The sequence below is a fragment of the Mytilus galloprovincialis genome, chromosome 1 (genome assembly GCF_965363235.1).
Source record: "Mytilus galloprovincialis chromosome 1, xbMytGall1.hap1.1, whole genome shotgun sequence".
NCBI lineage: Eukaryota > Metazoa > Mollusca > Bivalvia > Mytilida > Mytilidae > Mytilus > Mytilus galloprovincialis.
In genome coordinates, this window is record NC_134838.1 from 94,484,912 (window position 1) to 94,499,649 (window position 14,738).

Genomic DNA, 14,738 nt, shown 5'->3' on the forward strand with positions numbered 1-14,738 from the left:
TAAAATAAACAGCATTGTTCTTTCAGACCCCTGCTTTAATGATTGTCTGCAATTACTGGACACATCTAGCCAACTTACTTTAATTTATTGAATTTTTTCCCCCCCAGATAACATTATTTTTCAAACATTTGTATTCTGGGTAAATTCCATGCCTTATATTCTCAAATCAGACATGCACATAGAACAGCCAGAAGCCATGGACTATGATCAACATTGATATGTTTGGAAAAACATGAAATAGTAATAAGCAAAAAATAAAGTTCATTAAAAACAATTATGGAAGCAAGATTTAAAATTCTTCAGTTTCATATTTTTCTCAAACACTGTAAAACAGTTCAGAATTGCCCATTCCATAAAATGTAAAGGAAAACCTCTTCAAAATAAAGTATAATATAGTAATAATAAACCTAATACACATTCATATATATTCATCACATTCAACTTTGTTCATTCATCTCAATCACATTAAGCATATAAATAAATAAAAACAAAAGTATTTTTTCCCACAAACCATGAAATTTTGAAATCTTTGAGCATGTTTTTAGTTTACTTTGTTCAAATTTTTAATAAGATATTTTTACAATTATATGCATAAAATGCAATAAATCGCATAAATAATTATCCCCTACCAAAAGTTCTCTATTTATATCAAAGTTTTCTCACATTGTTATATTTGTAAACAACTATATTGCTGATTTTATTGCATGTTGTTATTATTTGGCACATGAAGAATATACAGCTAGTCCTCACAAATTATGGAGAGAGAAGATGCCTCATACCAAATAATTACTATTCTTACAATAAAAAAATCCACAAATACTGAAATCTATAAATTTTACATATCTTATAGAACCAACCTAATACAGTTTCTGTTGTTGGGGTTTGGTATGACTGTACATGTTAGACAAATTACCCAATTATTATAAAAACATTAACTTTAAAGTTTGGAAGCACATTAGGAATAAACCATAAAATATATACAAGAAACTAGAGACTAGAGTTCATTAGACCATAAAGAAATGATGTTCTTATGTATATATTTTTTATGACATAATGTAATCATTGTCAAACAATGTGGATTTCATTTTATTACTAATGTGAACATAGTGCAATATTAAATGTATACCAAAGCCATTTGGCCAATCATATGATTTATCTCAAGTCATATATTATTCTTTTTACTTGATACAGATTTGTCCACATGACAACGACTGTTCCCAAAAAATATATATTAGTCATTAGAAGCAGCTAAATTTTAGTTAGTAAACATATATATACAACACATATATTAAACACCCAACATGATATGTTCGGCATACGTGAAGGATTTTCTAATTTGCTGTGAACAAAATTTTATCGTGTATGTAATAATTTATTATAACACTTTTAAAATTAAATTTAAGTATTAAAAGTGTATATTGTGTGATTTTGTATTAAAAATGTATTATTGACTGAAGCACATCATTATTTTCCTCTGTGAGCCTCTGACATTCCTGAGTGTTCTGTATAGCTTTTGACTATGTCACATAGTAATTGGTGTTATGATGACGTTTATGAGGTTCCAATTGGGGATAAAAACGTCGTATATTACCCCAGCAGTTTCCTGAATATATACTGACATCTCTGTGTTGTTATCCAATCACAAACCTCGACACATTTGTAATCCGTAATGTATATATATATATCAGTAGAAATGCTTCAATTAGAATATATATACATTTCTTTGGAACCGTCTAAAGTATATATTGGATTATATAACCAAAAGCAAATGCTTCAATTAGAATATATATACATTTCTTGGGAACAGCCTAAAGTATATATAAGATTATATAAATGAAAGCAAAAAATAAGTCTTTAAATAAACAAACATAATGAAATGATATGCATTAGATAAAGTATAGTTATGTATGCAGTAATTCAATGTGAATATAATTTTATAAGCAAATTAAAGAAATATTTTAACAATTATCTATTTTTTTTTTCTACATTAAAATAAAATTGATCTACTATTTTTCTCAAAATTATTAGATGTATCAAGTATCAAAGATACTACATATAAAAACAGGTGAATTTTCATTATAAATAACATAACGAATATTCTACACCCTAAAAAATCAATAACTATGACATGTTCTGAATATTATATATTAGTACACTCACTGATCACTTCTAAACACGTTTGTAAACTGTACACAAAAGTATATACTTCATGTACAGTTTAAGATGACCCTACATATGTGCTACTAATAATTATTAACTTTCAACAAATTTTTGGCATACATATATACATTTTTCTCAATTTTTACATACACAATATGAAAGACAATTTCAAAATTTCTATCTTGCAAACAATATTAGAACTCTTATTAATATATCTATGCATAACTCCATCATGCCACATTCTTTTTAAAAGTGTATAATCTTTACACTTAAATAAAGCCATGTTTAAGGTTCTTATAAAACAACTGTTAAAGAAAAAATAATATTCCCCTTCATAATGTCAAGACAGTTAACATTATAGATATAACTTAAAAGATTTGTTTCTGTCCCGCATAAAATATACCATGAATAACATGAAGCAATATAGTCAAGAAAAACATAATTTCTTATTTGGTAAGGTTAACTCTTTGTCAACCTTATTCTAGCCCAAGGTTGTCTGTGTGTCTTCATATTTTTTCTATAGAGAGTTTAGATAGGCAGATTGTTTCTATTGAGAAAATTAAGAAGGGAATTTGTTTCAATGAAAATTTACAAGAAAGGACATTAGTTTCTAAAGAGTATTATGATAAAGTCATATTTTCTATGGAATGTGTTGATAACATTAAATTTAATTCTGAAGAGAGTGTTGGGAAAAGTGTTGTGGAAGTTATCCTGTTTTGTCAAATGACAAGTTTAAAACATAAATAGAGCAACAATAAAAACATTAATATCTCCTTCTTGAAAGTATTAAAAAAAACTTTTTTGCTTCTCGTAATTAATAAAAAGATGAAGAAAAAAAAGCAAATATAACCATTTAACAATAACTTAATACTTATTATCATTGCTATACAATTAAATGAAGAGTATTCAATGAAATCCCAACACTGGAATGGATTTGTATCAATGGGATTGTATATGTTTGTTCCCTGTCCTGGATTTCTCATCCTTTGGAGAATGAGATCTGGGAATGTTGAGAATTCTGCTCCGTCCATATCACAGTTTGTCTATTGTATCATGTCCTAAAATTAGTCAAATTAACATCTTAGTTATTACAATTTTTCCAGTGCAGACAGAATTTTAAAATGGCAGATATTCGAATCAACATGAAACAGAAGGAAAATAGCTTTTTTTTCTAAAGGGTAAACTTTGGATTAAAAAAATTCTGCAGTACAATAACTTTTTAGAAAGATGGTCTGTACATAATCAATTTATTGTGTATTTTGTGTGTTTACTCACCACATCAGAATCATCATGGTATGATTGTATGTCACTCTGTAACTGAGTTGACCTTGATGGTTTGTACATAATCAATTTATTGTGTATTTTGTGTGTTTACACACCACATCAGAATCATCATGGTATGATTGTATGTCACTCTGTAACTGAGTTGACCTTGATGGTTTGTACATAATCAATTAATTGTGTATTTTGTGTGTTTACTCACCACATCAGAATCATCATGGTATGATTGTATGTCACTCTGTAACTGAGTTGACCTTGATGGTTTGTACATAATCAATTTATTGTGTATTTTGTGTGTTTACACACCACATCAGAATCATCATGGTATGATTGTATGTCACTCTGTAACTGAGTTGACCTTGATGGTTTGTACATAATCAATTTATTGTGTATTTTGTGTGTTTACTCACCACATCAGAATCATCATGGTATGATTGTATGTCACTCTGTAACTGAGTTGACCTTGATGGTTTGTACATAATCAATTTATTGTGTATTTTGTGTGTTTACACACCACATCAGAATCATCATGGTATGATTGTATGTCACTCTGTAACTGAGTTGACCTTGATGGTTTGTACATAATCAATTTATTGTGTATTTTGTGTGTTTACTCACCACATCAGAATCATCATGGTATGATTGTATGTCACTCTGTAACTGATTTGACCTTGATGGTCTCTGTTCTTTTGGTACACGTGATCCACCATTACTGGCTGTATCATTCTGTTTCTTTACAGCAGGAGAATTTAATTCCTAATGAAAAATACATTTTCCAAATCACAGTCAATACTTCCATTATAATATTATAATATTATTTGTGTTGTCATTTTCATATTAGGGAGCTACCATTTGATTTTTATGGGGGGCTAGGATGAAATTTGAAAAAAATAGGCAGGACAGGAGTTTTGAGTAAAAAAAAAGGCAGGATGTGACACTTGCAAAAAAAAAAAAAGTCAGGACGACAATTTAGGTAAAGAAAAGTCAGGATAAACTAAAAAAAAAAAAAGACAGGACCGATTAGAGTGAAAAATAATAAGGCAGGACAGAGATTACAGCAAAAAAAAAAAATGCAAGACAAAATTTTTCATCCTAGCCCCCCCATAAAAATCAAATGGTAGCTCCCTTAATTACTTGATACTTTTATTACAAATTCACAGATCTAAAATCAATTATCCAACAAAAAAACCCTTTACCTTATTCATGCAGTTATCCTGTTTTAACTTTCCAATTTGTTGGTATATTTGATGTGTATTTTTCAGAAACATATGCAAATCAAATGAAGTAAAGCTCAAATTTATTATATTGTCATGAAAGAAATTACAGCGCCTATAGGAAAACTTTTGGAAACCATTAATTTACAACCTATTTACTAAATTGTTCATTCATTGTAGTACTGTTTATATATATATGTATCAGAATGTTCATAAATTTTGCTTTGATCTGTTTTCTTTTTATATAATAATCCATATATTATTTTTATCATTATATCAAGAATGAATAGTTTTCAGTCGAGAAGAGTGGGATCCTGATGATACTGACTTTGGGTAGGTAAAAAGTTATAAACAGATTTTAAAAAGTCTTTCAAAGATATTTCTTGGCTAGATCTTTATATCTCAGGGTTGTCGTCCTCCCATGAAATTGTAGCTGAGAAGCTTAATCTTGTGTGAAAAAATATTGATAATGTATAAATATCACATAATTCTCTGATAGTGTCTACTCTGTTTTTGTTAATAAAGCTGTCAAGATGAAGAACAGCAAAAAATGCCATAGGTTTTTCCCAGAATTACATATATCTTGTATTCCTTCTTTAACCATTCTTTTTATACATTGTGAATTGGATGGAGAGTTGTCTCATTGGCACTCATACCAAATCTTCTTATTTATATTTACCTCATCATCTGAATCATGATATAATCCTGCTTTAGTTAATGCATTTTCTAATTCATCATCATAACTTACACCATCATTTTGGTTTAGTAATGAATATCTATAGGTCACATTACTGAAGAAAAAAAAATCAAATTATTTTTAAAGCAGTGAAAAGTAGTTTTCTCCATAAAATTTAACAAATTTGTGATAAAATTATCAATATCAGTGATCATAAACAACTTAAGAAAATATTATTTGTTTTTCTAAGTAAAAATTTTTTTATATGTTATAATAATAAAAATATTAATAACAAAATACATTGGTTAAAGTTGATAGGTACTGTTTATTCATCAAATGCCAAGTTTGCGTGGTGATTTTCAGGATTTATGTAATTTTTATGGTGATTAGCGTTTTCTTAATCAAGGCCAGATGACCTGAGTGACAAATGTAAATTCCAAACATTTGGTAAATAGTTAATAAATCTCACATTTGAATAGATCAAATGAATGTTTTTTATAAAAGTATTTACAGACTTGAAGATGTTAATCAAGTTTGATTGCTTATAAATATAAGTAAATCTAAATATCACAAAATACCGACAGATAAACAAATAATCATCTTAACAATACAATTTTTCATTCATAGTTTTTACTGGGGGTTCCATGAAACACGTAAGTTTTGTTTACTTGTTTATGTACACATTATACTTACTGTTTCCGTAATATGATATATTTATAAACAAAGAATCCCACCATAATTGTTACTATTAAAGCAACAATCACAAACACAGCTACTATAGCACTGGCATTGTGAGTTTTCTGAAAGAAAAACATAATAATATATAGTTAACACATTTAAATACTTCATAAACAAGTGAAACTGTAAGCTACTGCTAATTTGGACCAGCGGTACAATCATAAAATATTTTTTTTAATGCATACACCGAACACACGGCTAAATTATATATTATTGAAAAGATAAAATTGTCAACTTTCATATTAATGATGCCGTAAGCATGAGAAGTGGTCGAAATTTTGCATAATTGAGGTCAAAGGTCAACAATAGAATATTACAAAATTTTGCCTTTACTGACAATTTTGGGCTAAACTTAGGAACATTAAACATATTGAACAAACAGAGGACAACATTTCATTTAGCATATGTGCAGCCTGTTGGGAATACCATATTTTTTTCAAATACATCATTTTTAATGTTAAAATTGACGTTTTCCGTTATATGATACATTTTGTTTATTTATGACTTCATTTAGTTTCCATACAAGGATTACCTTGAACTTCGGTAATATTTTTTTTCCATCAAAATGAAGTCTGAACACTACTTGCTACTATACAAAAGTTTAAAGTCAGGTAATGGAGGGATGAAAGTTGATTTAATTGATTTCAGTTGCAATGGTCATGATGGTTATTTTAGTAAAAAAACAGTCATCAATATGTTTGTTGTACAATCAAAATGTATTCATATAAGGTTTATGCAATATATTAGGATCATATCAACGTTTTGTTTTTTTGACGTTTTTTAACATTCGTAATGTCCCAATTGTCCTATCATTAAAACGGAAATAGCTTCAGTGTCAAAGTAAACTAAACATATATTAAAATAACAGAAAAAGTGGACAACAACTGAAGGCAAAACAAGTTTATAATATGAATTAGCATTGTTAAGACGTAAATAGGTCAGGTCAAGCATCATCATCATCATCTATATCTGTCAGGTGTGTATTGATATTTTTACAAAGGTCTGATGCTTGACATTGTTGTCAGTACAGGACAAGTTCTGTTCAAAACACACACAACTTTTACTGGGGCCACATGTGGAGCAGGATCTGCTTACCCTTCCGGAGCACCTGAGATCACCCCTAGTTTTTTGGTTGGGTTTGTGTTGTTTATTCGTTAGTTTTCTATGTTGTGTCATGTGTGCTATTGTCTGTTTGTCTTTTACATTTTTAGCGATGGCGTTGTCAGTTTATTTTAGATTTATGAGTTTGAGTGTCCCTTTGGTATCTTTCGTCCCTCTTTTACTGCAAACTGATTTTCCTTTGCACGTACACACCAAATCTTGAAGGAAGTAAGATGCCATTTGACCTTCAAACAAGACAGGTTCAAGACAACACTTTCCTTCTCTACAAGCAGACTGCAGAGGCGATCCAATAGCAGACTTGGCGATTTTCTGGTGAATTGCAATGCACCAGAATCAAATGCTGATTGGACTCTATGAGGGATATCAAGCATATCAAGAATATAAACCGGGGTCCGTCTGGAGTAATTTGTTCTGTTGGTTATGAAAAAGTATGGCAACATATCAGTAGTAGTATGTAAATGCAATGACCACAAACTCTCCCGTTCTGCACAAATGTTTTGGAGCATTACTTCATCCGTGTTCAGGAATGTATCCCAGTACTTAAATGTCGGGGACTCGAGATATCCCTAGTTCCTGAATCTAACTGTTAATGGTAATACATTAGTGGTATACAGATGGGTTAGCTCCTTAGTACATCTTTGTAAGATTCTGATTCATCTGAAAACTTTGCTTGACATTCGGACAGCATTACCCATACATCCTTTGGTATTGCATCAATACATCAATACCATCATTTGATTCACACCATCTGAAAAACGAAGCAAACCATAACGATCGTAATGCTTCATATACGAGTGTAAAATCTCGAACTGATCTGTAAAACTATTTCCCTAAGAGCATCTGGTCAACAGTGCATCCGGCATAAACACCAGAATCAACTATAAGATCCCGAAGACCTCCATCTGCCCACAATTTTCCAATACAAGCTATAAAACAAGAAAGTGTGTGAAATCCACCAAGCCTCAAAATATGGGATTGAAAAACCTTCGACATAGATAATTTCACTTGTTGTGAACAGTAAAAATCACAAAAATACTGAACTCAGAGGAAAATCTAATTGGAAAGTCCATAATCACATGGCAAAATCAAATGACAAAACACATCAAAAACGAATGGAAAAGAACTGTCATATTCCTGACAACTGTGTAAAGTTGTTGATCAAACGTCTGTATTGCAAAGTCCTGTCCTACTTCATTTGAAATGTCCATACGTTTCTTCATTGTTGTATAAACGGGTGACATATCGCTTTGCTTCGAGTCAACAACTGGTGCATAGGTAACAAGTGTCCGACAAGGAAGTGATTCTGAGACCAGTCTAGAAAGGGATTGCTTGTTTAATTTCTTCTTCAAGTTCCATTGGAAATTTAATAACTTCTCTGAACAGAAGTCGCAGACGGAGTCTAAAGAAGCTTCTCAACTTTCAGAACAACATTGTATGTCACTATATGCATTCTCACGACAGGGAGACTCATGACGCTCTTTTTGCTTGTTGAATGGTACACAGTTTATCAAAGACATTGTCTGCTTGTCGACCGGTAGAGCTTTTTCCTATCCTCGTTTAATTTTTACCTGTTCAGCATGTACAGCGGTTGAATCTGTCATTTCAGTCTGCAGTTGGAAAACAGCTTTAGTCATAGAATGGAAAGTATCCTTGCCATCCGCCGTTTCCGTGCTTATGTCAATGTTGTTGACTTTATAGGTTGTGTATTTGTCGGCATAGTCCTGTGGAAGCAAGAAACAAAAATTATCAAGTAAGGTGGACATCATAAAAGCCTTATGCTTTACCATCATGTCTGAATTAATGTGACAATATGATTGGCTTAAAATATATATATATGCAGGTCGGAGTTTTCAACGACGGATGGTGGATCACATGCAGGTCAGAGTTATAAACGACGGATGGTGGATCACATGCAGGTTGGAGTTTTCAACGACAGAGGGTGGATCACATGCAGGTCAGAGTTTTCAACGATGGATGGTGGATCACATGCAGGTCGGAGTTATCATCGACGGATGGTGGATCACATGCAGGTCGGAGTTTTCAACGACGGATGGTGGATCACATGCAGGTTGGAGTTTTCAATGACGGATGGTGGATCACATGCCGGTCGGAGTAATTGCAGTACTTCTAAATGACGGGCGTTGCAGATAAACAAATGGATTGTTGGAGTTGACAACGACGATCAGAGGAGCAGTTCACTGGAGTCGGGGTTATGAAGACGGTCCGCAGTTGATGGTTGCGCCTTTTTCTTAAAATAAGAAGTTCCGATATTTGATGTTACGAACTTAGTTATTCACACAAGAATTGTATGAACTATACATTGCTGAACATTTAGATGTTGTTGAACTTTTGCCAAATGATTTTATTTATGAATATTTTTGTTGTTTTTAGGGAAATTTGCAAGCATTCATATTGTCACCGATTTTAAATAAAATATAAAATTATATTTCTTAAGAAAGGGAGGAATGTGACAATATGATGGGCTTAAAATATATATATAAATATATATTTATATTTATGATTATATATTCTCAAAATGTTTATTAAATTGAATAAAATAAATACAGGGGAATATCTATTAAGAAAAACATGACCTTGTAAAAGGTTGTTCAATTGACTGCTGGGTTGCATATAACATGTTTACTTGCAGACCAGGTGGTGACATAATGGTCAAATTAATAGAAACCTTGACACTGTTTATATTCTGTATATATACTTATGTATTTGACTGTATAGGGGAGATGGTCTGTTATGGACACTGGTCCAGACGGGCTTTAATACACTACTATTCCATGTGTTGTGTTACATGTGGTTATTTTTGGTTAACTGTGACCAAAGGATATTAAGGTAAAGTGACTTTTTATTTGATACTCTTTATTTAATTTCTCAAAATGGCTAGACAAGATTTCAATGTAGGGTCTGTTTTTCACAATTTAGAAACACAAGTTCAAGGTCTCACTCAAAAGATATTTAAAAACGGCATTAATTTGATTGAAAGCTTTGATGGTTCAAAATCAGACAAATTAGGAATAGGTGTATCAGATGTGAGCACAATTGTTCATGATCAAGATGCTGATTAACTCATTAAAAACCAGGTGCTCCGCAGGGCGCAGCTTTATACGACCGCAGAGGTCGAACCCTGAACAGTTGGGGCAAGTATGGACAAAACATTCAAGCGTGATACAGCTCTGAATTTGGATTGTGATCAAATTTTTGACATTACATGGTTTTTTTTCACACAAAACAAATGTCAAGATTTTACAAATCAATTAAAGATTTCTTCTTCAAACTTTTGAAATCTAAAATTAAATAGTTGCCACAGCATAGGTTTCTGACACAGAATGAATGTGGTCTAATATATAGATATAGGAAGATGTGGTGTGAGTGCCAAGGAGACAACTCTCCATACAAATAACAATTTAAAAAGTAAACCATTATAGGTTAAAGTACGGCCTTCAACACGGAGCCTTGGCTCACACCGAACAACAAGCTATAAAGGGCCCCAAAATTACTAGTGTAAAACCATTCAAACGGGAAAACCAACGGTCTAATCTATATAACCAAACGAGAAACGAGAAACACGTATATATTACATAAACAAACGCCAACTACTGTACATCAGATTCCTGACTTAGGACAGGTGCAAACATTTGCAGCGGGATTAAACGTTTTAATGGATCCAAACCTTCTCCCTTTTTCTGAAACAATAGCATAACATCAGAACAAAGAAAAAAACTTTTTTTTTTTTTTTTGCCTTTGAGCAATTCACTATGCTGTTGAATATTAATCCTCTCAAAAAAATGTTTGAAGAAATTTTCTTTTTATTTATGAAATCTGAAATGAGAAAAATTTACCCCCCCCCCTTTTTTTCACATCCCTGTTTCCCTTTTTCCAAAACTGATATCAATTCATATTTCTAATGGAGTTTGCAACAATAACTACTCTTTTAAATACATCATAAAATATTAAAATGTAAAATAAAGTGCTTGTTATCACTGAATGGTAAAGATTGGTTGGTAGTAAAAGTGAATATACATTGTTTATTGTATAAAACAATAAAAAAAACTTCATTAGCAACATTTTATATTGGCAAATTTCCAATGAAGTTATTTACATAAAGTTATTGGCAAATAAAAATAGAAAATGACATCATAGTCATGTCTGGCAAATGTCCAACATACATTATCTAAAAACATTTTAGATAAGATAAGGAAAACCAGGTGCTCCGCAGGGCGCAGCTTTATACGACCGCAGAGGTCGAACCCTGAACAGTTGGGGCAAGTATGGACAAAACATTCAAGCGTGATACAGCTCTGAATTTGGATTGTGATCAAATTTTTGACATTACATGTTTTTTTTTTACACAAAACAAATGTCAAGATTTTACAAATCAATTAAAGATTTCTTCTTCAAACTTTTTAAATCTAAAATTAAATAGTTGACACAGAATAGGTTTCTGACACAGAATGAATGTGGTCTAATGAACTTAAAATATTTTTTTTGCCTTTGAGCAATTCACTATGCTGTTGAATATTAATCCTCTCAAAAAAATGTTTGAAGAAATTTTCTTTTTATTTATGAAATCAGAAATGAGAAAAATTTAACCCCCCCCCCTTTTTTTTCACATCCCCGTTTCCCTTTTTCCAAAACTGATATCAATTCAAATTTCTAATGGAGTATGCAACAATAACTACTCTTTTAAATACATCATAAAATATTAAAATGTAAAATAAAGTGCTTGTTATCACTGAATGGTAAAGATTGGTTGGTAGTAAAAGTGAATATACATTGTTTATTGTATAAAACAATAAAAAAAACTTCATCAGCAACATTTTATATTGGCAAATTTCCAATGAAGTTATTTACATAAAGTTATTGGCAAATAAAAATAGAAAATGACATCATAGTCATGTCTGGTAAATTTCCAACATATATTATCAACTTCTATTCTATACAAAGAAAGATAACTCCAATTGAAAATTAATTGCTATTGCACAATATTGTGCAATTAGATATTTCTTGCTATTGTGCAATACTGTGCAATTGAAAATTTCTTGCTATTGCACAATACTTGATATGGAATCCTGATTTGGACCAACTTGAAAACTGGGCCCATAATCAAAAATCAAAGTACATATTTAGATAAAGCATATCAAATAAGCCCAAGAATTTAATTTTTGTTAAAATCAAACTTAGTTTAATTTTGGACCCTTTGGACCTTAATGTAGACCATTTGAAAACTGGACCAAAAATTAAGAATCTACATACACAGTTAGATTTGGCATATCAAAGAACCCATTTATTCAATTTTTGATGAACAAAGTTTAATTTTGGACCCCCATTTGGACCAACTTGAAAACTAGGCCAATAATTAAAAATCTAAGTACATTTCTAAATTCAGCATATCAAACAACCCCCAGGATTCAATTTTTGTTAAAATCAAACTAAGTTTAATTTTGGACCCTTTGGACCTTAATGTAGACCAATTTGAAAACGGGACCAAAAATTAAGAATCTGCATACACAGTTAGATTCGGCATACCAAAGAACCCCAATTATTCAATTTTTGATGAAATCAAACAAAGTTTAATTTGGACCCTTTGGGCCCTTTATTCCTAAACTGTTGGGACCAAAACTCCCAAAATCAATACCAACCTTCCTTTTATGGTCATAAACCTTGTGTTTAAATTTCATAGATTTCTATTTACTTAAACTAAAGTTATTGTGCGAAAACCAAGAATAATGCTTATTTGGGCCCTTTTTTTGCCCCCAATTCCTAAACTGTTGGAACCAAAACTCCCAAAATCAATCCCAACCTTTCTTTTGTGGTCATAAACCTTGTATCAAAATTTCATAGATTTCTATTAACTTAAACTAAAGTTATAGTGCGAAAACCAAGAAAATGCTTATTTGGGCCCTTTTTGGCCCCTTTTTCCTAAAATGTTGGGACCAAAACTCCCAAAATCAATCCCAACCTTCCTTTTGTGGTCATAAACCTTATGTTAAAATTTCATAGATTTCTATTCACTTTTACTAAAGTTAGAGTGCGAAAACTAAAAGTATTTGGACGACGACGACGCCAACGTGATAGCAATATAAGACGAAAATTTTTTCAAATTTTGCGGTCGTATAAAAAGCTTCATCAGCAACATTTTATATTGGCAAATTTCCAATGAAGTTATTTACATAAAGTTATTGGCAAATAAAAATAGAAAATGACATCATAGTCATGTCTGGCAAATTTCCAACATATATTATCAACTACTATTCTATACAAAGAAAGATAACTCCAATTGAAAATTAATTGCTATTGCACAATATTGTGCAATTAGATATTTCTTGCTATTGTGCAATACTGTGCAATTGAAAATTTCTTGCTATTGCACAATACTTGATATGGAATCCTGATTTGGACCAACTTGAAAACTTCGCCCATAATCAAAAATCAAAGTACATATTTAGATAAAGCATATCAAATAAGCCCAAGAATTTAATTTTTGTTAAAATCAAACTTAGTTTAATTTTGGACGCTTTGGACCTTAATGTAGACCAAATTGAAAACTGGACCAAAAATTAAGAATCTACATACACAGTTAGATTTGGCATATCAAAGAACCCATTTATTCAATTTTTGATGAAATCAAACAAAGTTTAATTTTGGACCCCCATTTGGACCAACTTGAAAACTAGGCCAATAATTAAATATCTAAGTACATTTTTAAATTCAGCATATCAAAGAACCCCAAGGATTCAATTTTTGTTAAAATCAAACTAAGTTTAATTTTGGACCCTTTGGACCTTAATGTAGACCAATTTGAAAACAATACCAAAAATTAAGAATCTACATACATAGTTAGATTCGGCATATCAAAGAACCCCAATTATTATTTATATGTTTTATTAATAAAAAATAGAAATTAAATAATCTTGTTGTCAGCAGCAAACTCACTGATATAATGTTTGGTCTTACTAGATTCTCGGTTTCAATCTTATAGGGATGTCTATGTCTGAAGGTCACATTAAATGTCAGTTTGTCAACACTTCAGGAGTATGTTAAGAAATAAGTTACAGTACAGGGTATAAAAGAACACCAGAGAACACCTAAACAAGAGAGCTACAAATACAGGGTATAAAATAATCACCCAGAACAGAGGAGTTCTCAAAAGGTCACAGTTTACTGAATCATGAGGAACACCTAAACAAGAGGCAACCAGCTAAACAAGGTACATGAATCATTATCAATGAACCACAGAAAATAGATAACAGACTTAACAATGAATAAGTCATCACTTGCTGTATCCGTCGTTCGTCAATGTCATGGTTACTTCTGTTAAGTTGTGGATTTCAGTCGTTCGGTTATATCTCTTAGTCCCTGGAGTCATAAAATAAATAGAAGCTTATATTATGTAAATATAAGCGCTGTTTATTTAATGACATCATAATCTGCATGGGTGTAGCACAGGTTTTGGTACTGATAATCCCCTGGACTACAGTCTACATGATCACTCCTTATTTGGTTATAAGGCAAGGAGTGATACATTCCATTCT

The 14,738-nt window shown here is 31.3% G+C and overlaps 1 protein-coding gene across 3 annotated transcripts in view; it reads right to left on the bottom strand.

Moving 5' to 3' along the window:
• Positions 1 to 2,796: 2,796 nt before the first annotated feature.
• The window catches only part of LOC143045486 (sortilin-like), a 52,169-nt gene continuing 40,227 nt past the window's right edge, over positions 2,797 to 14,738 (bottom strand). For 2 of the 3 annotated variants that reach the window (XM_076218034.1, XM_076218024.1), the window contains 5 exons: positions 8,760 to 8,912; positions 6,025 to 6,131; positions 5,335 to 5,446; positions 4,060 to 4,197; positions 2,797 to 3,218 (listed from right to left, as the gene is read on the bottom strand). In XM_076218034.1, the coding sequence (XP_076074149.1) occupies positions 3,204 to 3,218; positions 4,060 to 4,197; positions 5,335 to 5,446; positions 6,025 to 6,131; positions 8,760 to 8,912 (525 nt within the window). In that variant the 3' untranslated portion in view covers positions 2,797 to 3,203. The remainder of the gene's footprint in view (positions 3,219 to 4,059; positions 4,198 to 5,334; positions 5,447 to 6,024; positions 6,132 to 8,759; positions 8,913 to 14,738) is intronic. The other variant, XM_076218043.1, reaches the window with a different exon arrangement.